Genomic DNA, 27845 nt, shown 5'->3' with positions numbered 1-27845 from the left:
GGTAATATACGATGCCCATGGACACTTGCAGCACTGAAGAAATTGCAAGTACCAGCTTTCCTGGTTCCTTTATCTGATAAGTCTACAACTTTTTATAAAACTTAGAACTTAGAAGTTTCTCTTTGAAACTGTTGCCTTAAACTCCGCCTAAACTGGCCCATTCGAGTAGTATTCGGTTTATTAAACTAGCTAAAAGCCGAGCTTTGTGAGGGTTCGCATCGTTGTTCTGCGTGGTAATAATCTTCAATACAATTTTAACCAAATCTTGACTGACGGATGATGATAGCACATGATCTACATATAAATAAAAATTACTACGAGTATGTTAACGCACAATTAATCAATAGGCGTGATAGTTTTTCCGCGTAGCGTACGGTCTACCACAAAAGTGTGGTTCAGGTTGTGGGATACCAGGGCTTGCTTCACTCGCCCTGATTACGTTCAATAAAAATATTTTACGACAACATTATTATCATGACCTTATATAATACCTACTCCAAGGTTAGGCCTTTTGATAAACTGTAATTAATCACATAGCCATCACGTGAGTAATATAATTAATAATTACGTGTATGGTCTTATGGGAATTATTGGTACGCATAATTGTTATAATCCACCTAAAATTGTTATTTTTTTAATGGGGTAAGACTGCAGGTTTTTTAATTTCAACCATTGTTGTAGGACGTTAAGAAGTTCACTGCAGCGACGACGGTAACTACACCGAAATGGTTCATTCTGAGCTTCTGCAACGTCGGCGGCATCGGCAAGTTGTTCCGGTCCTCCGACCTAGTCCACTTCATCTACTACATGGAGCTGTTCTACGGAAACATGCCTATAGACTGGCTGATCGAGAGCTTCCTCGCCGACCGCATATGCAGCATGGATAAGTCATCGGTAAGTGAATGGTTGAATACTGAAGAAAGTGTTTCATTCACTATGTGGATTATGGAGCTGTTCTACAGCAACATGCCCGTAGACTGGCTGATCGAGAGCTTCCTCGCCGACCGCTTATGCAGCATGGATAAGTCATCGGTAAGTGAATGGTTGAATACTGTAGAAAGTGTCTCATTTACAATGTGGATTGTGGAGCTGTTCTACAGCAACATGTCTATAGACTGGCTGATCGAGAGCTTCCTCGCCGACCGCATATGCAGCATGGATAAGTCATCGGTAAGTGAATGGTTGAATACTGAAGAAAGTGTTTCATTCACTATGTGGATTATGGAGCTGTTCTACAGCAACATGCCCGTAGACTGGCTGATCAAGAGCTTCCTCGCCGACCGCTTCTGCAGCATGGATAAGTCATCGGTAAGTGAATGGTTGAATACTGTAGAAAGTGTCTCATTTACAATGTGGATTGTGGAGCTGTTTTACAGCAACATGTCTACAGACTGGCTGATCGAGAGCTTCCTAGCCGACCGCATATGCAGCATGGATAAGTCATCGGTAAGTGAATGGTTGAATACTGTAGAAAGTGTATCATTTACAATGTGGATTGTGGAGCTGTTCTACAGCAACATGCCTGTAGACTGGCTGATCGGGATCTTCCTCGCCGACCGCTTATGCAGCATGGATAAGTCATCGGTAAGTGAATAGTTGAATACTGTAGAAAGTGTCTCATTTACAATGTGGATTGTGGAGCTGTTCTACAGCGACATGCCTATAGACTGGCTGATCGTGAGCTTCTTAGCGAGCGCATATGCAGCATGGATAAGTCATCGGTAGTGAAATGTAAATGAATAAATATTGTAGAAAGTATTCCATCTTCAGCATGGAGTTATTCTACGGCAACCTACGAATAATAAAAACTAAGGAAACGTAACTCCAATACTGCTGTCCTTACGATAAGTGCAGTAAGTTGAATTTTTTGGCAAAATTAATTTAGACCTTATGACTGAATTCAACTTACTGCATTTATCGTAAGGACAAAAAATTCAACTTACTGCACTTATCGTAAGGATGGCAGCATACTATTACCGTTTTAAAGGTTCCTTTTGATCTGTCATGTAACGTCAGCCTAGTACCGTTCAAGGTCACCCATAAAGTTAATATACCTAGCGGAATAGAGGAACAATCTCGAGCTGTCAAACGAAACCGAAATTGATTTCATCTGTGTGTAAAATATAATGTGTACGTATACACTTACACAAGCATGATTGAACATGCTTTCTATGAGATTAAATTGTCAACGTGCGGCACGTGCGGACTGGACGTCAAAAAAAGAGTGCTGCTGTCATGTATCACACGTCTCTTTTTTCCACAGTGTTACTGATAGTGACATCTCTCTTGCTCTTGCCATTGTTTCTCTATTCCGCTAGGTATATTAACTTTATGAGGTCATCTAAATATTGCAAATGTATTGAAATTTGTACCTAAGGTACATTTTTTTGACAAGTATAATTATTGTGGAGCATGTTTTTTGACGGAGTTACTTTTCCTTAGTTTTTGTTATTCGTAGACGGCAACATACATTGGTATGTATGTATGTAATTGGTATGTTATAATATTATGATAGCCTAATTTTCTGATATTCTTTGGTATCATGCAGATCTTGGTATTCAGATGATTTGGTCGGGTTATTATATTTATGTCAATTTAAGTAACAACATAATTTTATCAGAGATAATCCCTGATAACCACTTTTTTTTCAAAATATAAACATTTAGTTTGGATGTATCTATAATTTTAACCTAAGCTAAATGATTTGTTGGCAGTAATTATTCAGCATTGTTATAATTCATGGTTGAAACGTCCAATGATGGTACACAGTATTCGGTGATTGAAATTCTAACTGAAGTTTGGATATTTGGATCTGAATTTTCAAAGCGCAATTCGCTATTCGGCGCTTCAATAATTTAGTTTCTATTTGAGATATGTAATGAGTAATGACTATATAATGAGTGGCATATTATTATGTTTGTTCTATTGAATATTTAGATATTTGAACTTAATTTTTTTAACTGCTTATCTAATATTGATAAACTAAAATGTGTTTTAAACAGACTTCAAAATAATAATCGCCCAAGTGCGAGTCGCCCAAATGCCACTTTATGACATAGGTTTCATTTTACTACCTTACCGAAAGCAGCCGAAAGCCACCTTATGGGGGTCTTGCGTAGGTTTTTTAAGTTAAGTTAGTTCCAAAAATTCATAATAGATGTCGGTGAACGTCACCTACATCGCGCAAGTGGTATTTATTCGTGTTTCAATAAGAGGTAAGATTTCATACTGACGCTTGGAAGAGAAGAGGAAGCGGTTGTTGAAGTTTGAATTTCCTTGTAATATTTGATATCCGCGAATGGGGATATAGTAAGAAGCTCACAAGTCACAATGCTCACATCTGCGGACTCAGATACAAAGGTAAATTCTGCGGGGCTAAAATGGTCACATTAATTAGCAATTCCTCTCAATCAATTCAGCAAAAGTATTGTCAAAACTATCAAACTGACGAATGTCAATTTAGTACGTATTAGGCGCTTTGCATAGGACGGGGCGGGGCGGGCTTTTTGTCCGCGGACATGCTGCAAAACGCCTAGACATTGAATTGAATAGAATTGCAAGCAGAGTGACCATTTTGCGATTTAAAAAATCATATTTATTATGAAGCTATGATTCATAATATTATTATGATTCTCCAAAGCGACGATTTTAGCCCGCGACGCGTAGAATGTAGATGCATTTTAAATTTGTATGGATTTGACAGATTTGCAAGACGTCTCACGCAATTGAAAACTGTCAATTCAGTACAAATTTAGAAATGCATCTACGCGTCGCGTTGTGGTCTGAGTTGATTCTTATAGCTGCTGCCTGATACCTTTCCGGTTGCGTAGCCAAATGACAAAAAACGGAACCCTTATAGCTATTCGTCATGTCTGTCTGTCTGTCTGTCCATATGTTACAGCTACTATTGAAACCCAGTAAGTAGATTTTTAAAAATTTTTGGGGTCCCCATGGGTAGGTACAACTGAAAGTTGTTTGCTTGCTAGACAAAGGAATGGAACAGCAAGAAATGGAAAGGGCGCAAGCGACAAAATGGCTTTTGTCGCGTAATTAAAAAATCATAAATATATTTCATATAAGCTATGGGCAAATTAAAGTATATGCTTGAACCTACGCTTGAACCAATTTTTGTACAAATTTTGGAAGCTTAAATCACTCTCCTCTGTTGGCAAAATTAGAATCCCTTTTTACAGAGGTCTATTTGATTGATTATTCTGTGTTATAAAAGTTGACCAATCGTGTTATGCTATGGGTAATTCAAAGACAAAGACATGATGAATACTGACAATGACTTTAATTTCTTAGCTTTAGTCAGAAAAATCGATATCGCTAGCCAAATTATCAAGGCGTCGCGGTAAATCACTCTCCATTGCATGTTGGCAAAATTAGAATCCCTGTTTATATGGAGGTATTTTTGACCTTTATTTTCTGTACCTCGTAAGTCGTAAGGCATTACTTTCTATGTTTGTTTTAGGAACACTGCGGCAAGAGTAAGCTGCAAATTCGACCCCGATACAAGACACCCCTGTTCCAACACATCGGCCTCTACTCATCGTTGAAAGGAAAAATCCAGAAGGTTAAGGTAAGTAAAGTCATAAGACCGTGTTTTTCAACCTGTGGGTCGCGATTAGTACATTACTTGATAAAAATGCAAGGAGAGGTCGCGCAATATTTTAAGCTATTGTATAGCTTTTATCGCGGCGACTGAATCAAGAAATTCCGTAACGAAAATACCTAACACCCACCACTTCGACCGGCACGATGTTTGTGTACGTACGACTAAGACGTATGCGAATTATAATTGCGTAAGTTGATAAAAAATGCTGTGCAAATAGCTTAATACCGGGGCAGTCCCTGAGTACCACACGTATTTATTATTTAACCGACTTCCAAAAAGGAGGAGGTTATATTATGTTCGGTTGTGGATATTTTTTTATACTGGGGGTCGATCGCATCATAAAAAAGATTTAAAAGTACTAGTTTAGGCTGTGTTAACATACCTTTTTAAGTACAACCTTTTGCAATGGGTAAAAAACTAAAAATTTTAAACTTTAACGTTAGTCATTCAACTCTCTTTACCACGCGCACGCCACGTGGCGAAAATGTATGCCTTAGCTTGCTCTTTCGTTTTCACTTCAGCTGACACTTTGCATTCAATATACATAATATTACATACTTACATTTATACTTATAAAGCTAAAATTATTACTCCTTATTCAGCAAGTAAAAATGTAAGCCCCACAAATGTTATTACATAAGTTCGTCGTCGACCATAGGTCACGTCCCAACTCCCAAGTCTCAATTCCATTTCCAAGGATCGGCTGCAATCATTATGGAAATATCGAGTGTAGTTGTTTTTGGCTGAAGCCGAAGCCGGTTAATAATTTTTATTGTTATTAAGTAATCAAATTTTTCAATCAAAAAATTTGCCGGTTAAACAATCCGTTATTCAAATGCGATTTTTTCGATAGCAAAATTAGAATAATATATTGTAAGATGGCAACACCAACTGCAGCATGGCAACACGGACGATGCGGGCCGAGCGAATACGAGCCTCGCATCGGGGCCAATCGTGTCCCGACAATTCCCGACAAATCCCGACGGAACGACGCAGGCGCGCTTCGCGGTGACTCGGGCAGTGTTGTAAAAGTTACCGATTTATCGGTATAGATCTCTTTAAAAAAGATATAAGTATATTAAGATCTAAAAAATGATTTCCAATAAACGGCTTTTTATTTCAATAATTCCTGTTGATCCCAAGATTCCCAAGGAGTGCAACTTGCAAGTGCACCACCTGGCACCCCCTGCCGGCGCCCATGTATATCTCATAAGTCATAGCACAAGAATATCGCGCACCATACATTGTTATGGACACGTTCACACTGTAGTACTGAACTATACAGTGTGTTTGTGTAAACACCGTTATCCTTGAAGCCATCAAATGAGCCTGTCAAAATGAACAACTTTTTCTATAAGAACAATGCTGGGACCTAAAAAAAAATGTCTTCATACCCTTACGGATGCCCGGATCGGCAATTTGTATATAGGTATGAAGACGGATTTTTCCAGTTCCCAGCATTGTTCTCATAGAAAAAGTTGTTAATTTTGACGGGCTCATTTGATAGTTTCAAGAATAACGGTGTTCACACTAACATCTTGTATATAGGCTTGCTACATATAACGCTATGTATGGTGCGCGATATTCTTGTGCTATGGGCTATATTATAGTATATAATTATGCTATTATAATATTATAGCGTAGTCTAGCGATGTGTTTTGTCAAATGCCATACATTTTTGATAATCAAACTTGGCTATACATACTTAGCATGTTTGTTTTTTATTTAGAAAATATTTTTTTATTTGGCCAAAACCGAGGTAAAAGTTCCACAAGCCATGTTGCCAAATAGTGGAGTTGGCCAAACGTTACAATGGATAATGGCGGTGTGGACAGGCTCTAACTCTAGAAATCTATATCTAGACTAATATTATAATTCTGCAGAGTTTGTTTGTTTGTTTGAACGCGCTAATCTCAAGAACTACTGGTCCGATTTGAAAAATTCTTTTACTGTTGAATAGCCCATTGATTGAGGAAGGCTATAGGCTACATTTTATCACGCTAAGACTAATAGGAGGGAAGAAATAGAGGAAAATGTGGAAAAAAGGGGGAAATTGTATGAAAGTACTTATTTGAACGCGCTAATCTCAGGAACTACTGGTCCAATTTGAAAAATTCTTTCAGTGTTAGATAGCCCATTGATTGAGGGAGGCTATAGGCTATATTTTATTATGCTAAGACTAATAGTAGCGAATAAATAGAAGAAAATGTTGAAAAAACGGGGGAAATTATATGAAAGGGCTTATTTGAACGCGCTAATCTCAGGAACTACTGGTCCGATTTGAAAAATTATTTCAGTGTTAGGTTGCCCATTTATCGATAATATTATCTTGGGGAGATAAAATATAGGCTATATTTTATCTCCCTAAGACTTAACTTAATAGGAGCTAAGAAATAGAGGACAATGTGGAAAAAACGTGGGAAATTATATGAAAGGGCTTATTTGAACGCGCTAATCTCAGGAACTACTGGTCCGATTTGAAAAATTCTTTCAATGTTAGATAGCCCATTCATCGAGGAAGGCTATAGTCTATATTTTATCACGCTAAGACTAATAGGAGCAAAGAAATAGAGGAAAATGTGGAAAAAACGGAGGAAAATTATTTGAAATTGCTTATTATCCTAAGAACTACTGGAGCAATTTTTATGTTATTTGGCAAACATGAAGAATAGACCACGTGCAGGAACAAAGGCTATTTTTTGCGGAAAAATGTACGGTTGCGTGAAATTCCTAAATTACGCAAGCAAAGCCGCGCGGAACATCTATATATAATAAAATCGTAGGAAAGTCAATTCTGTACATTGAATATTTTTGTACAATAAATAATACTTGGGATGTGATCTAGTATGCTAACGCGGACGAAGTCGCGGGCAACAGCTAGTATTTTAATAGTTTAATTAACGCTAACTTGAAGACTGCATTTTTTTCTCCAATCTAGAGAAAATAAGAATTCTTTTCCAAGGAATTCCTATAGTAATAATTATTAATTACAGTCTTACTTGTAATAACTTTGAATTCAAAGTAAAGGGAATTTTTAATTTATATCGTAACTTGATTTAGATGGACGAGTATTTGTATTTCTTGGGTAGGTTAGATCAATTTATAATTTAACTAGATGACGCCCGCGATACCGTTGCGCCAAAATTGGTTTATCGGGCGGGAATCGTACATTTTTCCGGGATAAAAAACTATCCCTTCCCGAGAATCAAAGTATCTCCATACCAAATTTCAGTTCGGTTCAGCGGTTTGGCCGTGAAGGGGTAACAGACAGACAGACAGATGGACAGGCAGATAGACAGACAGACACACTTTCGCATTTATAATAATATTAGTGTGGATGTTTTATTTCAGGCTACATAAATAGAAAAAACCAATTAGTGGTTTATTATCGTTATCTTAAAACGATAATATTCTTCTATAAAAAGTTCAAAAAATACCCTCAAATCTTTTTTGTCATAAGACTCAAACTTTAAGCTCCAAAGCTTTTAAAGCTCAAAGTACAACGTCACGTGCGGCGCGTCACGTCGCCAATAGTTCAGACTTCGAGCTTTTAAGTTGAATTTTTCTACCGCCTTCTACTAACTAGGCCGAAACGTGACAGACCAACTTATTATTCTTAAGTTTTCTTTAATTCTTATATATAAAATCTGTCATTTCAACAAGGTTTTTCATAGTATGTGTCATCATCAGTCAGTCAAGGTGTGATGACGCGAACCCTCACAAAGCTAGGCTTTATATTTATATATTATGCATATTTAATGATCCAGAATCGAAATGAATTTTTTTTTTTTAATATTTTTAATCGTTCAACGTCCGTTTATAGTGCTTTCACGTATGGATTGATCCTTTAATCGAATAAATGGAATTTTATTTAGTAAACTCCGTTTTTCTACTGAAAAACCACTCAGCCTGTAACACTTCGTTAAAGGATTACCGTCAGTGTCACAATATAAATTACATACAGTATACCATCCAAAGACATGAATATGAATATATGAATTTGTAGAATATTGTGACATTTAAATTATTGGTTATATTTGACATCTGATTGAGATTTAAATTAATTTGCTTCTAGATTTGTTGTTATAATAATTGACACGCAGAAAACTTTTTATAATAATTATTTTTTATGTAAACTCAATAAGTACTGTATGGAATTCAATAAGCCTTTATTTATTTACTTATTTTTATACCATCCAAGCAAATACTATGTTCCGATCGAACACATAATATTATTATGCTTTCGGGTATTTTCAGATAACATTATGTAACAAAGCAGTATAATTAATAATTATATACGTCGCACGCACAGCGCGTTTATTTTTATCTAATTTTCTATTTGCGATATATATGTATTCCGTGAATTGAATGTCGAAGAAATCTCTTGTGGAGCGAATTTCATTTCAAGGACTCGACTTTGCTCTACTGTATTACATTTATACTGTGAAAGTGTCGAGCCGTTTGTTTAGAGTGTAGACTTTGAGATAAAAAATCTCTGTTTGAGCTTTGAACTCAAAGCTTTTGCATGCTTGCGCAAACATTTGGATAATTAAATCAGACAGTGCCTGCAGTGTTAAAAGCTTTATGAACCTATGAAATATTTATGATTTTACCTTTGAGGTCACGTCAATATAATAGTAATTGTCTACGTCTTATAATATTGAAAAAATTGATTTAGTCTGCCGTGTTTTTCCCAGTACGTGGGAGAGCCATGCTTTGGCACGAACGGGCCGGCTCGACCGGGGAAATACCACGTCCTCACAGAAAACCGGCGTCAAACAGCGCTTGCGCTGTGTTTCGCCGAGTGAGTGAGTTTACCGGAGGCCCAATCCCCTACCCCATTCCCTTCCCTACCCTCCCCTATTCCCTTCCCTTCCCTACCCTCCACTATTACCCTATTCCCTCTTAAAAGACCGGCAACGCACCTGCAGCTTTTCTGATGCTGCGAGTGTCCCCGAGGTGACGGAAGTTGCTTTCCAGCAGGTGACCCGTTTGCTCGTTTGCCCCCTTATTTCATATTTAAAAAAAATTTTGCATTCAATCAGTGTGTCACATAAAGTTAATATACCTAGCAACAATCTGGAGCTGTCAAACGAAACCGAAATTGGTTTTCATCTGTGTGAAAAATATGGGTACGTATACACTTACACAAGCATGATTGGACATGATTTCTATGAGATTAAATTGTCAACGTGCGGCGCGTGCCGACTGGACGTCAACAAAAGAGTGCTGCTGTCATGTATCACACGTCTCTTCTTACCACGCAGTGTTAGTGATAGTGACATATCTCTTGCTCAGGCCTTTGTTTCTCTATTCCGCTAGGTATATTAACTTTATGGTGTATCATTGAATTTAAAATTATATTTGTCAAGTATAAGAAGCGTTTACAACGTCGGTCAGAAATAAAATAGAATTTCAGTCATGTCCGATTGTTGTTGGTCCTCCAGAAAGTGAGGCATGGACCCTAAGTAATATTTTCTTCTGTATGAAATCATAATATGAGTTTCTTTGTTTAGCTAGTTCCCGAACCGGTTGTAGGCACCGTAGTTTCTACGTTCTTTGCGACATTGAAAAAGAGCATTCATAATACCTATTTTGAATAAAAATATATATTTTTTTATTTGCTTAATTTTATTGTCAATACCATGATTTGCAAATAAACGTTCTTATTCTTCTCCTTATTCTTATCTAATTGTTAATTATCCAGGACCCCAGCTACGGAACCCTGCCAGCACACTACGCTCACGACAATCCGCCCCTAAGGGCGATCCACTCCAACATCATGGAGCACGCTGACCACACTGCTAAAAGGGCTTACGAGGGACATACCTTCTTCTGGGGTGTGAAGCCGAAGAAGGGAGACGTCCTGGAGTTCTGGTTTGAGAAACCTACGGAGATTTCTAGGTGAGTAAATACTAAATAGATAGTTTTCAACAGCCTTTGTCAACTTCTCAACATACTAGGTAACTAGGTAACGCCCTCAACTCCGTCAAACTTCGTTTATCGCGCGGGAACCGTGCATTTTTTCGGGATAAAAGTAACCTATGCCCTTTTCCGGAACTCGAAGTATCCCCATATGAATGTACCAAATTTCCAAAAAAAAAAAACCGGCCAAGTGCGAGTCGGACTCGCGCACTGAGGGTTCCGTACAAAAAGTAATAAGTTTATATTTATTAAAAAATATATATTTTGTAATGTAACTAAAAATTTAAGGTTTTCGGAATTTTTCCTTTATGTGTGCTATAAAACGTTGCTTTATGCCAAATTTCAAGATTCTAGGTCGACTGGTACCCTTTAGGTTTTGATTCCCTTGCGAGTACTTGCGAGTTTCAAAATATGCAGCTTAAATTGCTGTTTCTTTTGATTGCGTTGACATAGAAGTTTGATTTTGTTACAGTTTAAAGGTATTATAGACCTGAGTATTTGGTATGAATTTCAATTTAATACCTCTACGCGTTTATGAGGAAATGGGTAGTAAGTTTAAAATTATTAAAAAAAAAATATTATGTGATGTAACTAAAAATGTATGGTTTTCGTAATTTTTCCTTTATCTATGCTATAAGACGTTGCTTCGTACCAAATTTCAAGATTCTGAGTTCACGGGAAGCACCCTGTAGGTTTTGATTCCCTTGCAAGTGTCGAAAATTTGCGGCATAAACGGCTGTATCTTTTGATTGCGTTGGCTTAGAAGTTTGATTTTTTTCACAGCTTCAAGGGACAGTAGACCTGAGTAATTGATATAAATTTCAGCTTCATACCTCCACGCGTTCCTGAGAAAAAGGGTCTTGACAGACGGACGGACGGACAGACGGACAACAAAGTGATCCTATAAGGGTTCCGTTTTCTCCTTTTGAGGTACGGAACCCTAAAAAACGGTTCAGGGACTTAGGCGTGAAGAGGTAACAGACAGACATACACATTTATTAGATGGACAGACAGACAGACACACTTTTAAAATATATTTTAGTGATACAATACGAGTACTTACCTATTATGATCAAGAAAATTAACAATAAATCATCATTAAGAAATTAACGTCTTATCAAAATAGGTTTCCCACAACAAACGGTTAGGAATCTTGGGTAATGGGCAGCCCTCATCCAACCGCTTCCATCCAACAAACGTCTCGTTTTGTGTCGGATTGAACGTGATTTCAAATATTATGATTTCGAAATTAAAAGATTATAATATAGACACAAACAAAAAAGTTCCTATCACAATATTATAAGTGCTTAACCGAATTAAAAACATGGCAAAAATTATTTGAAGAAGATGCCAAAAAAAATCTTATGGACCATAACCTATATATGTCAATCACAAAATTTCACAAAATACATTATATAGCTGACGTTTGGTCACTGGAATCGTGACTTAGACCAACTTCTGTAGCGACCTTAGATGGCGGTAGAGATGTTACTATCAGAGGAGTTGATTCCTATGCAAATCGGGGACCTAAGTAGTTTGGTTGCGTTACGTCAAACCCAGCTGACAGATCACAATTAACATTGAATTGACATATTCGACCAAATAACGTTGGTCTGTCAATTGCATAGGAATCAACTTTCTCTATGGTACATAGAGGCGGCAAAATTAATGTGGCCTAGATAGATACTCATAAAAAATATAAATCCACCCCTGATTGTGAGCTAACACATTGACAAAACCTTTTTCAGCTTCCTATTCCGGAGTAGCAACTTTCTGCATCCGTTTGACAAGTTCTACGAATCCGTGGTGGAGGTGTTGCCAGTTGCTTTCGGGTCCAACTTCACCATGGTGCACTCTTTCGACGAGTTTGGCCTGGCTGATGGTGAGCTCAAGCGGTCCATGGGTCCCTTCTCTGCTATACGCATCCGCGTGAATAAGGATAGCCCGTACTGGGTGCTTCTTAGCGAGGTGAATGTTTTAATAAACTAATCCATATGAAAATTATTAAAGACAATTTTGTTATTACAAACTCGATACTTTCAAAAGAAGTGGAGATTTTTTACGAACGTAGTTGATCAAGTGCTCTGATTTTCAAAGATATTTTTTAAGGTTTTGGAATTTACGTATTGAAATATTATTCAAGAATGATCATCCTTGAATTATTAGCTCTTTGCTACATACTTACTGGGCCTAAAATAAACATCTGTATCTACTACTACTACTAGTACTAATTACTAATATTATTACTAATTGCTAATATTACGAATTACTAATTTACTAATATTATTATAAAGCGGAAGACTTTGTTTGAACGCGCTAATCTCGGGAACTACTGGTCCGCTTTGAAAAATTCTTTCAGTTTTAGATGGCCTATTTATCGAGGAAGGATATATTTTATTACGCTAAGACTAATAGGAGCGAAGGAATAGAGGAAAATGTGTAAAAAACGGGGGAAATGATTTGAAAGGGCTAATCTCACGAAATACTGGAGAATTTTTTCTGTTATTTGGCACAGATAAGAAGTAGACCACGTGGAGGATCATAGGCTATTTTTTGTGGGCTAATTTGTATTTGAAATATCTAATTTACGCGGGCGAAGCCACGCGGAACGTCTAGTTTACTAATATTTTTATGGGTTGAAGCCTGAAATAAACATATTTTACTTTTATTTGCAATGTCAAATCTCACATCGTTTCACACATTAAAGCCCCATTTAGTTTAGAGGCCGGTGCTGTTGCAGCTTTGAGCCGGTGCCAAATATCTCTGAAGGCAATCGATATCTAAAGGTCCATCCAGACATAATATCGAATCCCGAGAGAGAGATGTGAGAATTCCATTGGAATATTTGGGGTTTTCGGAACACCATTCTACTGTTTTGAAATTTCTAAATTCTAGTATATAATACAATGTGTCCCGACACCGGTGTCCGATCCTTAAATGTCATGATCTATGGCATATTTGATCGACAAATTGGCTCTCAAATTTTTTCTGTCTCTGACGGTTGTAAAATGGCAGCCATTTTAGTTTTTCTCGGGCTTTCACACTAATCTGACCAATACTTCTCATGTATATACCCTATGAAGATAAAAAAGTACTACAGGCAATCCGTTGTGAATTTCGTGGAATCAAACAAAGAAAAACCAAAGTTTAAGAAAAAAAAAAGGTTTATTTTTTTATAAATGGCTTTTTGTGGAAAATCTAACGCATTAAACTAGTTATTTTTTTATTTTAAAAGATAGAAGAGGTTTTCATGCTAAATAAATTCCTTTACTTCTATTCTGTAAGTCAGATGGTTCAGAAGTTATAACGATTTTCTTAAATTATGAAGTATTGGTCAGATTGTAGTCAGATTAGTATGAGAGTCAGAGATTTTTTTTTTTCAAAGGTTAGAGAAAAAAAAATAGGCAATGTGTCAATAATCGGCCAAGTGCGAGTCAGACGTACCGTGTCTCAGTGTTCCGTACCGGTATAGAGCGAAAGTAGATAAAAAACTGTATGGGAAATAAATATTTATTTTATTTTATTAATTATTATAGTACAAATATAATTAAGGATTTTGTGGAAATTGCAAGTGCTTAGCTTTTACCATTATTGATAACGAGCAGAAAATAGCAAAAAAAGCGTCTGTTGTATGGGAGCCCCCTTTAAATATTTAATTTAGTTTTTTTTTTAGTATTTGTTGTTAAAGCGGCAACAGATTATATACACAATCTGTAAAAAATTCAGAAATATAGCTATAGCGGTTCTTGAGTTACAACAGCCTGGAGACACACAGACAGACGGACAGACGGATTATTTATTTATATTGTATCTTTTTGTAATAGCTAGGTAGAGTAGGGTCAAAGAATATATCACCGCGCCGTAACAATATACTGTGACGTGTAACTGCGCCGCGGGCTGAAAAAGATTGGGAACCACTGGTATAAAACAAAGTCACTACCTGCCCCAACAGATATTAAAACTTCGCAACGGATTTCCATGCGTTTTTCCTGTTAGAGTAATTCAAGAGGAAGGTTTTTAAATGCTAGAGTATAACATGGAAAAACAACGAACGTTTGTCGGGTCTAGTAGGCAATAATATCGAGCCGTCATAAAATAGTAGAGGCTATTTGAGTGCGATGACAAGTGAAGTTTATTACTCAATAAAACCCGCCTGTGCTACTTGAAAAGGCTGTAACTGGAATTTTTTGACCTGATTCATGAATTATGTCACTGTTTGCTAATGCGTTTTTCTAGGGAAGAATCGATCACCGAGCACGTTAACTAGGAGTTTTGGGTCTAATGGTAGAAGTACTGCCGTCATCACATCATAATGTTGGTTGGAACTTGGCACACTGAATTATATCGTGTGTGCGATTTTCAGCTATATTGAATAGGCGCAGAGTGCTATGAACTTTTTTCAGCGTACCAAACCAGAGACATAGATCTAGATCCAAATACAAAATATCAGCCACTACATGTTGACCATGATTTAAGAATTACCTTATATAATATTATCGATATGTAACTATCGTACCTAATAATAGATTTTTATCACTTTCAGATCGAGGTAAAGACTTTCGACAAGAAGAGTACGAGTTGACCAGACAATACTCCCTGGGAGAGATTTTACAAAAAGGCTACCAAAAGTCCCCACGTAACTCATCTTATCCCTATGATAAGGGTCTAAATACTTTTGCACTTTTGCTCTTGTGTCGTCTTGGCAAACAATCTACTTTGTTCATATTTCCTATCATTGAAAGTTTTCTGCGGACCTACAAGATCTTGTGGCGCTTGGACATTGTTAAAGGAAAAAAATGACATTATCATTTAAAGCTGACACTAAAAATGACACTTAACTAATAACGGTTTTTTTTTCATTGCAATTGCAGGTCACATTCATATTGTTACTAGGATGACATTGATAGGATGATCGCGTGACACTTTACAGTACCTATGGCGGTGTTAGTTCTAATTTGGCCAAGCACCACAGCCTTGTAGAACTGTTTACTTAATATGGCATAAGACCGGCAGAATTCTCACTAGTTGTGTTGTTTTATATTTTATAATAATTTTAAGACAACACTTTAAACAAATTAATGCAAACCTATTTTTAAGGCATTATAAAATTCATTATTAAGAAAGCATCTGTAAATAGGTACGTGCACCTTGTGAAGTAATTTGTTAATCCAAATATTATAAATCCAAAGAGTACGATAATTTACTTAGGTATTTCAAGATAAATTATATTTATTGAGAATGTAAATAAAATTATAAGTAGTTGTAATAGGTTAAGATAGTTAGGTATTTATTTAAAATTTAAAGTGTTTTACGTATGTACCTTGTTTATTCATAAAGGACCCCAGAATAATTATTATATCCTTAATATTTTCATAGCATTATACCCAAACCTATAAAAATATAATATTGATGTTGTGAATCATAAAAACGTGTTCGACCACGACCAAAAAAAATTGATGTTAGATTATATTATGTACTTATAGTCAGTATAGAAATATAACGTGTATGTAAAAGTAGGTACCGAATTAACATTTTAACAAAACCAAATCCCTTACTAAGTGTCTGTATAGCTGTCCAAGAATAAGTTGTATTTTATTACACTGCGCCTGCGAATATAGGAGGTTGTAGAAAAAAAGGTTTTAAAACATTAAACTAAAATATTATGTTTTGAAAACTTCCTGATTAATTTTAATACCTATAAGGATAAAGTGATAGTTTCATGGCATTTTATTGGATAGTATAGTACTTATATCACTTAAATGACACCAGTGTTAGCTTTCGACCACATGCAAAATGTTACTTGGATGACAATATCGAGAAAGTGAAAGTATCTCTGAGTCTGAAGTTTCAACTGTCAAGTGACACTATACAAAATAGTGTCGTTAGCTCTTGATCTTCTCTTTAAATTAAGGTGCAATTCTAGGATGTATTAAAATGTATAATAATGTACCACCAAAACCCCGATCCCACGTATAATAATAAGTGTATAATTTAAAAACGGAATCAGATCGCTTTACTAGATTGTAATGTTGTAATATAAAATATTATTAATAATTTTAGTCCTTTGAAGTATTCAACACATGATAAAATTATATTTTAGCTTTCCTACTTATAAAAATTATAATATATAAATGGTGTATAAATATTCTTGTCTTTGTCTGTCATATGACTTCTCCGATATGCCAGACGATAATACCTTGTACAATAATTAATTATTATTCACTGTGTGATTGTAAATACTTTTATTACTTAGTAACTGCAGGAGATTAATTAAGAAAATTATAACAACTTCATGTACCTATAATAAGAATACAGGTTGATTATAATATTTAAATATTAAAGTAATGAATAATATAGATCTTAGTTTCTAGTCGATACCTGCTTAGTTGATAGTATTTAACTTTTAGTTATAAATCTGTAATAGTAATAATATAATTATATTACCTACCGGTTTATCTGATAGTGTCTCAAAAGTGTTTTCATTCAACAATAGTCATAATCACGTATACTTTATTTTATTTTATTATTCATATGAGTACATTTTATTACCTATAACTATTAATTGATTTCCCTTTGCCATAATATATTTTATAATAGTCCATACTTTCTTGATTACATAATAATATAATTATTTAAAATATAATGTAAGCAATTAATCTATACTAATATTATAAAGAGGTAAACTTTGTTTGTTTGTTTGTTTATTTGTTTGTTTGTTTGTTTAATTGTAATGAATAGGCTCAAAAACTACTGGACCGATTTTAAAAATTCTTCCACCATTCGAAAGCTACATTATTTACGAGCAACATAGGCTACTTTTTATTTTGGAAAATATAGGGTTCCGTAAAATATTTCAATTTTTCGGAAACAACCAGAAAATTTACTTATTTTGCGTACGCTGCCTAAACTATAAAAGATAGAACCATACAATGTTCTAAGTAAATGTAGATCTTATAAATAGCTGCAAAAATGTCCGCGACGTACTATACCTATCTATGTCAAGTGAGGCACAACAACCATTTTTTATTTAAAAATCCTGTTTTTTCTTTGGACTACATTTAAACGCATTTATTTTACTCATGCTAATAATCCTTATTAAAGTAAATTATTCCATCACTAAGTACAGTTTATGTAAATTATATTTGTTCTTTGAATGATTATCGCGGGAGGGGTATCACTACTCATTATTTAATATTATTATTATAGATATTACTAGCTGTCCCAGCAAACGTTGTTTTGCCAAATTAAATTATTTCGCCATTATTATTATTTTATTGAAGTGACTAAATAAGTATAGCACCATGGCAACGTCCATAGCTATCCCGTCGCACAAACAATGGTTTTTTTAAAAATGATAATAAGGGGGCAAACGAGCACGGGTCTCCTGATGGAAAGCAACTTCCGTCGCCCATGGACACTCGCAGCATCAGAAGAGCTGCAGGTGCGTTGCCGGCCTTTCAATAGGGTAATGGGGGAGGGTAGGGAAGGGAATAGGGTAGGGGATTGGGCCTCCGGTAAACTCACTCACTCGGCGAAACACAGCGCAAGCGCTGTTTCACGCCGGTTTTCTGTGAGAACGTGGTATTTCTCCGGTCGAGCCGGCCCATTCGTGTCGAAGCATGGCTCTCCCACGTATAAATTGGTTGCCGTCAATCTCAAGATTTATCAAAATAATGTACCAAGTATTGTATTGTACACATTGAAAAGGTCTACAGAAAACTCCGCGATGGTATATGTATATCTCAGGATATCCCACAATAATATTTTTTTGGTTGTCATTTAAGTAAGTACTATTAACTTCAAATAATGGCTAATTTTTGAAGCGATTTTAACCAATACGGCAATAATATTTATTCAATTAAATACTTTAAATACATTATTGATTATGTCCCTTTACTGCATATTATGATTAAAATTTTAAATAAATATTTTCGAAGATAGGTATTACAGATTTAAAAATTGCGTAGCTTTTGCGGCAGTACCGACCAATGCCGGCCACGGGTAGTAATGAATATAAATTATTTAAAATCAAAACTACTGAGTCGATTTTAATCATTTTTTCAGTGACATAGACTATAATTATATATTTTATACCCGTGCGAAGCCGGGGCGGGTCGCTAGTATAAGTATAAAATAATATTAATAAATGGATTATACTTAAAATTGTAATACAAAATTAACGTTATATTACCAAATTGGGTAGGTTAAGTAAAACTAAACTTAAAAATATTTATAATTATAGGTAAACTATAAAGTGGTATTAAATTATAGCTTTCTACACGACTCAGAGTTCAAAACTACAACGTTTATTTTCTTAGGCATCAATAATTTTTGATTCTAAGAAATATAAAAAGTAACCTTTAAAAAAACGTAAGAAATGTAAACAAGTTAAAAATTTTTTTGCCGTGATAATATTATAAGAGGCTCGTCGTACGGCAAATAAATATATTTTCTACATGAAGGTTTTACTTTCGTCACGATTCATATTAATGAATAAAATAATAATAATGTAATACTATGCTGATTAAAATAATAAATGATAATAATATTTATTTAAATCCAAATCCCACGATGATACTCCAAACTGTAATTGGCACACGATTTTGTTATTGCTTTTTTAATTATTTGGCGTCACCTATAAGTGCCATTGTAACATTTATTTTTGGGCAACCATAGGGCAGTCCGAGCCCTTCACTATAAAAACCTACAGGGATAATCGTGGTGGATATATTTTTAGAATAACGACTGAATGTAGGAGGAATAGACTGGTTTTAGATAGAAGGATCGAATGGTTTCCAACCCAAGGGTTCATCCAACGTCACAACGAAAACTTTATAATTAAGTACTAAAATTTGCTTCAAATCGAGGGCAGGGATTAAAAAAATCGACATTTTGCGTGACGCATTTAATATATGGATGTCCTAGTTAAATCAACGAGCAAGATTATTATTGGCAAAACGTCACTCCGCAACATTGCCTGTGTTTTTGTGTTTAAGGTGTAACTAGCTACTTGACGAGCTTTTCTCGGTATTCGATAAAACAAGAATAAAATGACATTTTCTAAAAATGATTCCTAGCTAGATCGATTTATCGCCCCCGAAACCTATATACTGAATTTCATGAAAATCGCGTTGGAGCCGATTCCGAGATTCCAATTATATATTTATGTATATGTACAAGAATTGCTCGTTTAAAGATATAAGATAACATTTTGAAACTGTCACTATCCACATTATCTTTATTTAGTCACTAATTTTAACAACATAAACAAGACAAACTTAAAACTCGAAAGATAAACTGAACACTCGAAAAAGAAAATTCAAAATATTCTTGAATATAATTATAGCGCTTATGCATAGGCGATATTCAAGGGCGTCGCCAGCCGATGGCGCAGGGGGGGGGCAAGTTGACTTTACCTACTACAGTCTACAATTATTTATACTTTACTCACTCTCTATAAATGAGAAAAGTAGGTATGAATTGTGGGTAAAGTCGCCAGCACATGAAGCTTTTCACTTGTACTACGAGCCTTACATCTATTACCAGATTTTAATACTATAGTGGTCGTTGTTTGCATTATATTTGGCAACTTTTTTAGAGTCTCTAGGGGGGGGCAGCTGCCCCTCCCTGTCCCCCCCTGGCGACGCCCTTGGCGATATTGTAGTTAAAATAATTTTAAATAAAGTTTTAAAAATTACTTCTATATGTCCTAAGGCTACATTTCCACCAGAGCTGAGTGGAGCTGTGTTGCGAGGAATGTGTTTTTGAGAACCAATAGAATTGCCGCGCTGAGCGATGTCACGGCAAAGTCATGTCATTGAAGCGATTCTATTGGTTTTAAAAAAAGCATTCCTCGCAACACAGCTCCGCTCAGCTCTGGTGGAAAGGCAGCTTTAAATAGTTACCTGGTACCTACCAAACCATGGTAACATAGAATGATGAATGCGAAACTATATTGCACTGTATTTAGAATATTAATTTATTTTATTTTGACTGCCATGCTTCGATTAAAATGTGTCTTTATAACAATTGTATTAATTTTATGTTTTACTAGTTTCTTCATAGTATTAAAATTATGTTACGAATATGTACAAAAAATAAGTAAAATTGTGCAAGTTTGTTTTCTGTATTTATTTTCAAGATTTATTGGATAAGTAAATCAAATATATTATTGTGAAATATGTTTGGACAAAAAAATTAGTCGTGAACTAGCGGCTGGTTTTGACGCAACCAAATTACGAAGGTCCGCCATCTGCCTATGAATCAACTTCTCTTATAGTACATCCTTTGGAAGATATTTAGATCTTTTATTCTTAGATGCATAGCCTTTACCGCAGATTAGTAATAATTTATAAGTAAAAGCTATTGTACTGCGAGATGTTCATGATAATAAATGTGTGAAGACATAAATGGATGAACCGGGTAACTAACATTTTACAACATAAGAGCAATTATTACTCTATTTTTCCCTTATATTTTGAACTAACCTTGTATTTTACTTTCTTCAGTTATACATATTAAACTTCTTTTATTTCAAATCATTTTTCCGATACAGTTTTCAAATTGTTACCCGCTTCATCCACCCATGTCTTTTTCTTGCTAGTCTTGCCACCTATTGAATGTTGTGTGCATCCCACTTTTTATATAAATTTACACACGTTTCTACATTACCTAAATTCTAACTACCTAGTCGCTCCCAAATACATATTGGAACCATTTTGATTTATAAGGAATTGTTATTGAAACCAAAATTAATGTATATTTAGAATAGAATTTTATTTTTAGTGTTTCCTTTATTTAAAGATAATTTAGTACAATAATTTAAATATTCGGTCCATCGATTTTTATTGTCAGCTTGGTTGTTTTGTTAAAAGTTTTGCGTACTGTTGTAACAATTTAACAAATACTTATTGTAATATTATTGTGATCTGTATGTCTTAATGTCAACCTGTTATAGGGACTTACCCCGCTTCGATGTTATTATTGGTGTTCATAATATATTGTAACGTCAAAATATGTGTTTCATTTTCCAACAAGTGAATTTTTGTTTTTAAAACACTGTTTTACCCTTTTCGCCTAGCTATCAAATTAATCTTAGGGGAGAGCTGTGAGAGAAGTGAAACAACCACCACTTTCTATTCAATATATCCTAAGTGATAACAACAAGTATAGGTAATAAACAGGAGTAATAATATGCAACAAATAAAATACAATATTGACCTTAAATACGTTAAATGACTTCTAACCGGTTTCTGAATTTTTTGACAGGACCGGCTTACGAGCGCTTTTGACTATCGTTAAAGTAGTAACCAATCGACAGCGCTGTTGAATAGAAAACTCCTCTCAGGAATCCTCAGAAACTGCTGCCTTACTCCCGACAGGATCAAGATCGAATCAGCTCGATCTTAGCTTTTGCTACACAATTCGGAAATCAGTTCCAAATTGAGCAGCGGCTCAATTTGGAACTGATACGATATCAACGGCTTTTCCCACTCCTCACAGCTATACTAGCGCACGATCGTCCTGCGGCTCAATTTGGAACTAATCAGACTCGTAATCAAAATCGTATCAGTGGGAGTAAGACTGCTGACTATAACAATAATATCTACTTTACATTAACTCTAGGTATTATCAAAGCTTTGAATGGCGCTGCAGATGGCGTGGCACCATCGACGTGATCCAGAGACGGCATAGGTTCTCCCGGAGCCGGCAGTATGGAGAAACTTTGTAGCAAAGATGTAGTAAACAAGAAGATATTACATTTTGCTAGCACATCCCCCAAACACCTGTGCTTGCTGATACCGAAGGGGAAGTAGTGGTCAGGCAAGGAAATCTTCCCGTCAACGAGGAATCGTTCAGGCTTGAAGGCGTACGGATCGGGGTAGAGAACTGGATCCAGCAGGATGTTGGTGTAGTTGCTCAACACCATTGTTTCCTGGAATAAAAAAAAACTCTTTTTAATACATTATTCTCATATTGCTCAATTCTGTCCATAGCGGTCATTGAGCCCCTGTCAAAAAACTTGTATTTAATCGTTTTCTGTACAACCACGATTGACGATGAACAGATGTTTCTAGTCTGGGCGATATCGTAGAATTATTTAGACCGATGTGGACTGAGTAAGTATACAATAATTCGAACTCATACAATATACTTAGTTGGAGATTATCAATCTAAGAGTCACCAAGAGGTTTTTCGATCAATCAACAATATTATATTATATATTTATAGTTAGTTTATTTTTTTTCTTTAGTTGACAGAATGCAGTGCGAGCATTTTTCACATTGCTCCTAGACTAAAAAGGTTAATGATTTGTGGTCCCTAAAATTATATTCACTGAACGACTTATTAATCAAAATAATGACTTTAGAATCTAGATGACTAGGCTTGCGCTCATCATAGCATCAATACAAACGTGTAGCTTATATTTCCATTACGAGCTAGGAGACCTAGGACTTGCAGATTTAATCAATCTGGATGAATTAAAATGGGTTTAAAATGAAAAAAAAAGACTTTTCTCGAGATGAGTAAATCTGAACCGACTACCAACTATAATTATTGCTACATTCCTTAAACAGTTATTAATCTTGATGGCTTACGATTCTCCGTTTTGTGATGATCTTAGTAATTAAAGACGTGAGTGGTACACGATAAGTAACAGTAAAAAACTTAACCTTAACTATATATTTGCCGTTTTTTGCATAAATTGAGGCTTTTGGGCCGGAAAATTTTTTGGAAATAAAATAACTGTATCTCGTTGAAATCAAATAACTCATTTTATATGTAGTCAGATATAAGCGAGTTGATGATGTAGATAAGTTACAAGGTTTGTTCAAATTATATGGGAAAAAATGGGTAAATATCCCTATGTTACAAAATGTTAGTTATCGTGTTCGTCAACTCACGTTCAGTTATGGTTCAATACTTACAGCAGGTATGTTGTATCCAGCAAGCGTAGTGTCCCTCAGAGCTCTATGAGGCACTCCAAACGTTCTGCCCATGAAATGGCGCACACACTCGTGCATTATGGCTTCGTTGTACGGCATACTGTAATGCAAATTTTAATTTATCATTTACCAACAACTAGCATATTCCTGTAGACTCTTATTTGTACAATAGTATATAGACCAGGCATATATGCCTGTAAACTTTATCTCTTATTTAATCGCTAGGCCCTAGCCTCTTCCAGGATTTTCAAAATTCTTCCCGAAGGTAAAGGAAGTTACTAGCTCGAAAGGCGACAGTGCGTTGTTCTTGACGCGGGACGTGGGCACAGTATAGCAATATGACATAGGAACTAATATTGTTATACTGTGACGTGGGAAATAATAATTACTGTAGAATTTTTATTAATTTTAATTGACTCTAAACTTAGAACTCCTTCCCTCCTTCATAACGAATTTGTAATTAAAATATAATATTCCAGTGCGTACTTAATTTTAGTAATGGCTTTATTGTCTAAGATTTCACGGAAATTTTCAGAAAAGTAATAAGAAATAAATCATTTCTGGAATGTAAAAAATAAATATTAATTAAAAGTAATTGCATAGCTGTCAGAAAGAAATTATTTATAGTTTTTATTATTCGTAGATTGCCAATTACTCGAAAATTTTATATGAAAATCTTTACAATAAATCAAAGTTTACAATCTATGAGAAAATCTATACTAATATTATAAATGTGAAGTCTGTCCGTCTGTTAGTCTGTCCGTCTGTCCGTCTTTCTGTCTGTCTATATGTTACCTCTTCCCTCCCAAACCGCTGAGCCGATTTGGCTGTTGGTATGGAGATACTTTGAGTCCCGGGAAAGGACATAGGATACTTTTTATTCCGAAAAAATGTACGGTTCCGCACGATACACGAATTTTGGCGCAACGTAGTTGCGGGCGTCATATCTAGTGCCTAGTGGAAAATATATTATTATCATGCCCAATTAATAAAGGTCAATTAATACTTAATATATTCATAACAAGAGGAAAAAGAGATCCAATATTATTATAACATTTCATTAATAACAACCTTTAACATGTATCGGTAAAATTGGCATTACTTACTTTGGTCTATCATCCAGCTGAGGTTTTCTGCCTCTTCCCACAACTCTGTCAATTTCCTCCTGAGCTTTCTTCTGTACTTCTTGCTCCCTCACGAGGTAACTAAAACAAAAGCTCATACTTTTACTGGTCGTCTCCGTACCGGCCATGAACATGTCCATGCAGATAGCCACTAGCTGACCCTCCGAGTACGTGTTGATCTCTCCATGCTCTTTCAGCACTCTAATATAAGCGTCCATAAAATCTTTATCTTCGTTGTTAAAGTCGAAACGGTTTTTGTGCCTCGCTATCTCGTCGCGAAGGAACTTCCAAATCCTCTTATGCGTTTTCATGAAGTAGTTGTATCCGGAGGCGTTCGGTGCGAGGAGGCACAGAATCGGGAAGTGGCTGAACGGACAGCCACACATGTCGATCGATGCGAACAGATCGAACAACAGATTTTGAAGGATTATCATGTTGGGGTCGTCCGGCTTGTACCGCAGTCCCGCCATCATCGTCCAAAGAGTGTTCAGGATGTACGTGTTGAAGAAATTGTGCATTTCCATAACGACTGGCCCGCCGTTCTTGCTGATCGCCTCGTTCATGTCCTCGACCATGAAGCCGGCCTCGCGGAACGCGATATTCCCCATCCCCTGTCTTCCGAAGCCGAATTCTCGCAGGTGCTTCATCAGAAACTTCCTCTGCTCCTTCCATAGCTCGCCGTCGGTAAGAAGCAGCCCTCTCCTTTCGCCCCAAGTACGTGTCTGATAGAATATTCCCTTGGGCCTGCCGTCGATATCTTCGTTATAAAGCATCTCTCTGTTCGCTTCCAAAGAGTTGACCATAACGATGCGATCCTTGCCAATCTTTATACCGATGACTGGTCCGTTATCGCAATACTTTTCTGACAGGATTTTCACAGCTTTGTACAGGTACCCAGTTTTGGTTCGAACCTTATTGACTTCGTATGCGCTGCCCAATATGGGAAGCCATTTCGGTCCGGGTGGAAATTTTTTTGGTTTTACCGTGTTCAGGAAAAGGAAGAGGCAGACTAGGGCTACTGCTATAAACACTGTAATCCACATCTGAAACAGAGAAAACATATTTTATTAGAATGGTATTATTTAAACTAAGTAAATTAGAAAGATAATGCACAACATCATTATGCTATCCTTTCTCTACGTCAACAACTGTTGCTTGCTCTTTAACGCCTCCGTGGTCAAGTGGTCAAGAGCGTGGCTCTTGACTCGGAGTTCGTGGGTTCGATTTCCGCGTTGGAAACATGTTATTTAAGTTTGGTTAGGACAATGCAGGCTGATCACCTGGATGGGTATGTAAAAAAGGCGGTCCTGCGCCTAGTCTCTCGCCAGTCGTGTCGGTCTACCATCCCACTGCACTGGGTTATGAGAGTAAAAGGAATAGAGAGTGCTCTTGTGTACTGCCCACACACTTGGGCACTATAAAATTACTCCTGCGTAACTGGCCTGGTTTCAATGAAACCGGCCACCGACACCGAAACCGGTATGGGAATTATTATTATTTATATTATTTTTATTATTGCTCTAATTCCGATAGTGTTATTTGCCACTTTGATATCAAAGTCCAGGATAGTCTAGGAGTCCTATCAAGTGCGATACTATCACCGACCCGGTACTATGTCTATACGGCTGTTTACATCGCGTGCTACATTCACGCAACTCAAACGAGTTTATTACATAAAAACGAAAGTCATATTTGCTTAACAACCAAGAAATACGATGATTGTTATTATAAATTGACACAAATGTAACATTCCTTATCCTTCTTCAAAAAAAAATATATTTGACCCAATATTTAAAAGAAATATTTTATTATCTTAGGCTTAATATTATTAGTAGTAGAAGTAATACATACCTTGTACTATTATGTATTCTGTGTCCATACTAATATTATAAATGCGAAAGTGTGTCTGTCTGTCTGTCTGTTACCTCTTCACGCCCAAACCGCTGAACCGATTTTGCTGAAATTTAGCATGGAGATACTTTGAGTCCCGGGAAAGGATATAGGATACTTTTTATCCCGGAAAAATGTACGGTTCCCACGCGATAAACGAGTTTTGGCACAACGGAGTTACGGGTGTCATCTAGTAGATAATTTAATTGAATCAACTTTATCATTGTTTATTCAGTCATTTGTTTCTTAAACTCTCCATTATAAAGTTTTAAGAATAAACCAAATGAAGATGAAAAGAAAGTATAATTCACACTAATAGTAGAAATCGCAAAGCATTTAGTAGGTCATCATTCGCTAAAAGTTATATAAACGTTTATGCAAAAAAAAAAACAGTGACTAGATTTCTAACAAGAAATACTAGTTTTCGCCCAGCGTTTTTAATAACATTATGAAACTATGTGTATTCACTTTTCTATTCACTAAAAATAAATTTAAAACTTTAAAATTTGATTAAAAGAGTAAAAAAAATACTTAATTATCGTTCTTTTTTCTGGTCAAATTAACAAAAAAGAAATATTTTGGACACGATAAAATTGGCAGCATAAAAAGGTGAAGAAAATAATAATACCTTGCTGTTTTGCCGGTTGCGTGGATCAGTACATTGCTCGTTCACAGTGGCTCCGAGTGGACTGTCTGCTCACTAGTGGCGCAGTGGTGGGAGATGCTCTCGGTTTCGAAATATCTAAGAGAAAATATTGACATCTCGTCGGAGATATTATACGAAAGTCGCCTCTATTATGTATACCCATAACTTCAAGATTATTCCGAAGTAAGTTGTGAAAGATTGTTTTGTTGGTACAGATTCGTTTATCGCACGGTAATTGGATATTTATTCATGATATAAATTATCCTTTGTCCTTTAGCGGAACTCAAACAAATAACAAATTTTATCAAAACAAGTTCAGCGGTGAGAACTGCGAGTATGCCTATGCGGGTAGTGGAGCACCATGGGGTTTTTGTGGGTAGTTCCTCGGGGAGTCCCACATAGCCCGGCCGATGTCCTCAATCTGCCAGGGATGCGCAATGCAATTCCATATGAAAAAAAGCGGCCAAGTGCGTGTCGGGCCACGCGCAATATGGGGTTCCGTAGTACATACCGCTAGTTTTTGATAATTTTTAAATTTCTGAATTTGTAATATATTTCCTACTCCCGTGAAATTTTTCACATTGCCAGAAGCAACCGTTTAGCTGGTGGAAAGGGGTAGGTACACTGGACTCTTAACGATTTTTTTCCACTTTAAAACTTCAAATTTCACAAATGGATCCCTAAATTGGAAAATG

At 36.0% G+C, this 27845-nt stretch overlaps 2 protein-coding genes across 3 annotated transcripts in view; one reads left to right on the top strand and one right to left on the bottom strand.

Annotated features, from left to right (window-relative positions):
• LOC121739013 (alpha-1,3-mannosyl-glycoprotein 4-beta-N-acetylglucosaminyltransferase A) overlaps positions 1 to 15723 on the top strand; it is an 83893-nt gene extending 68170 nt beyond the window's left edge. For both annotated transcript variants that reach the window (XM_042131319.1, XM_042131318.1), the window contains exons 8-12: positions 682 to 894; positions 4475 to 4582; positions 10326 to 10522; positions 12292 to 12511; positions 15087 to 15723. In XM_042131319.1, coding sequence (XP_041987253.1) covers positions 682 to 894; positions 4475 to 4582; positions 10326 to 10522; positions 12292 to 12511; positions 15087 to 15125 — 777 coding nt within the window. In that variant the 3' untranslated portion in view covers positions 15126 to 15723. The remainder of the gene's footprint in view (positions 1 to 681; positions 895 to 4474; positions 4583 to 10325; positions 10523 to 12291; positions 12512 to 15086) is intronic.
• Positions 179 to 27181, bottom strand: LOC121739014 (probable cytochrome P450 303a1). The gene is made up of 6 exons (XM_042131320.1): positions 27133 to 27181; positions 24597 to 25657; positions 23473 to 23590; positions 22164 to 22478; positions 9687 to 9697; positions 179 to 189 (listed from the first exon to the last, which is right to left on the bottom strand). The coding sequence occupies exons 2-6, from the start codon at positions 25655 to 25657 to the stop codon at positions 186 to 188; spliced, it is 1509 nt and encodes a 502-aa protein (XP_041987254.1). The 5' UTR covers positions 27133 to 27181; the 3' UTR covers positions 179 to 185.
• Positions 27182 to 27845: the final 664 nt, after the last annotated feature.

This window comes from Aricia agestis, chromosome Z (assembly GCF_905147365.1).
Source record: "Aricia agestis chromosome Z, ilAriAges1.1, whole genome shotgun sequence".
Classification (NCBI taxonomy): Eukaryota; Metazoa; Arthropoda; class Insecta; order Lepidoptera; family Lycaenidae; genus Aricia; species Aricia agestis.
This window is presented reverse-complemented; position numbering and strand designations above follow the sequence as displayed.

Bases quoted from the DNA above. Each gene is read 5' to 3' on its own strand.
- LOC121739014 (XM_042131320.1), bottom strand. From the start codon at position 25,657: ATGTGGATTACAGTGTTTATAGCAGTAGCCCTAGTCTGCCTCTTCCTT. The intron at 23,591-24,596 runs GTAAGTAATGCC...TTTGCATTACAG, and splicing joins CAGCTGGATGATAGACCAAA to TATGCCGTACAACGAAGCCA. The intron at 22,479-23,472 runs GTAAGTATTGAA...TTTTTATTCCAG, and splicing joins CTGGATACAACATACCTGCT to GAAACAATGGTGTTGAGCAA.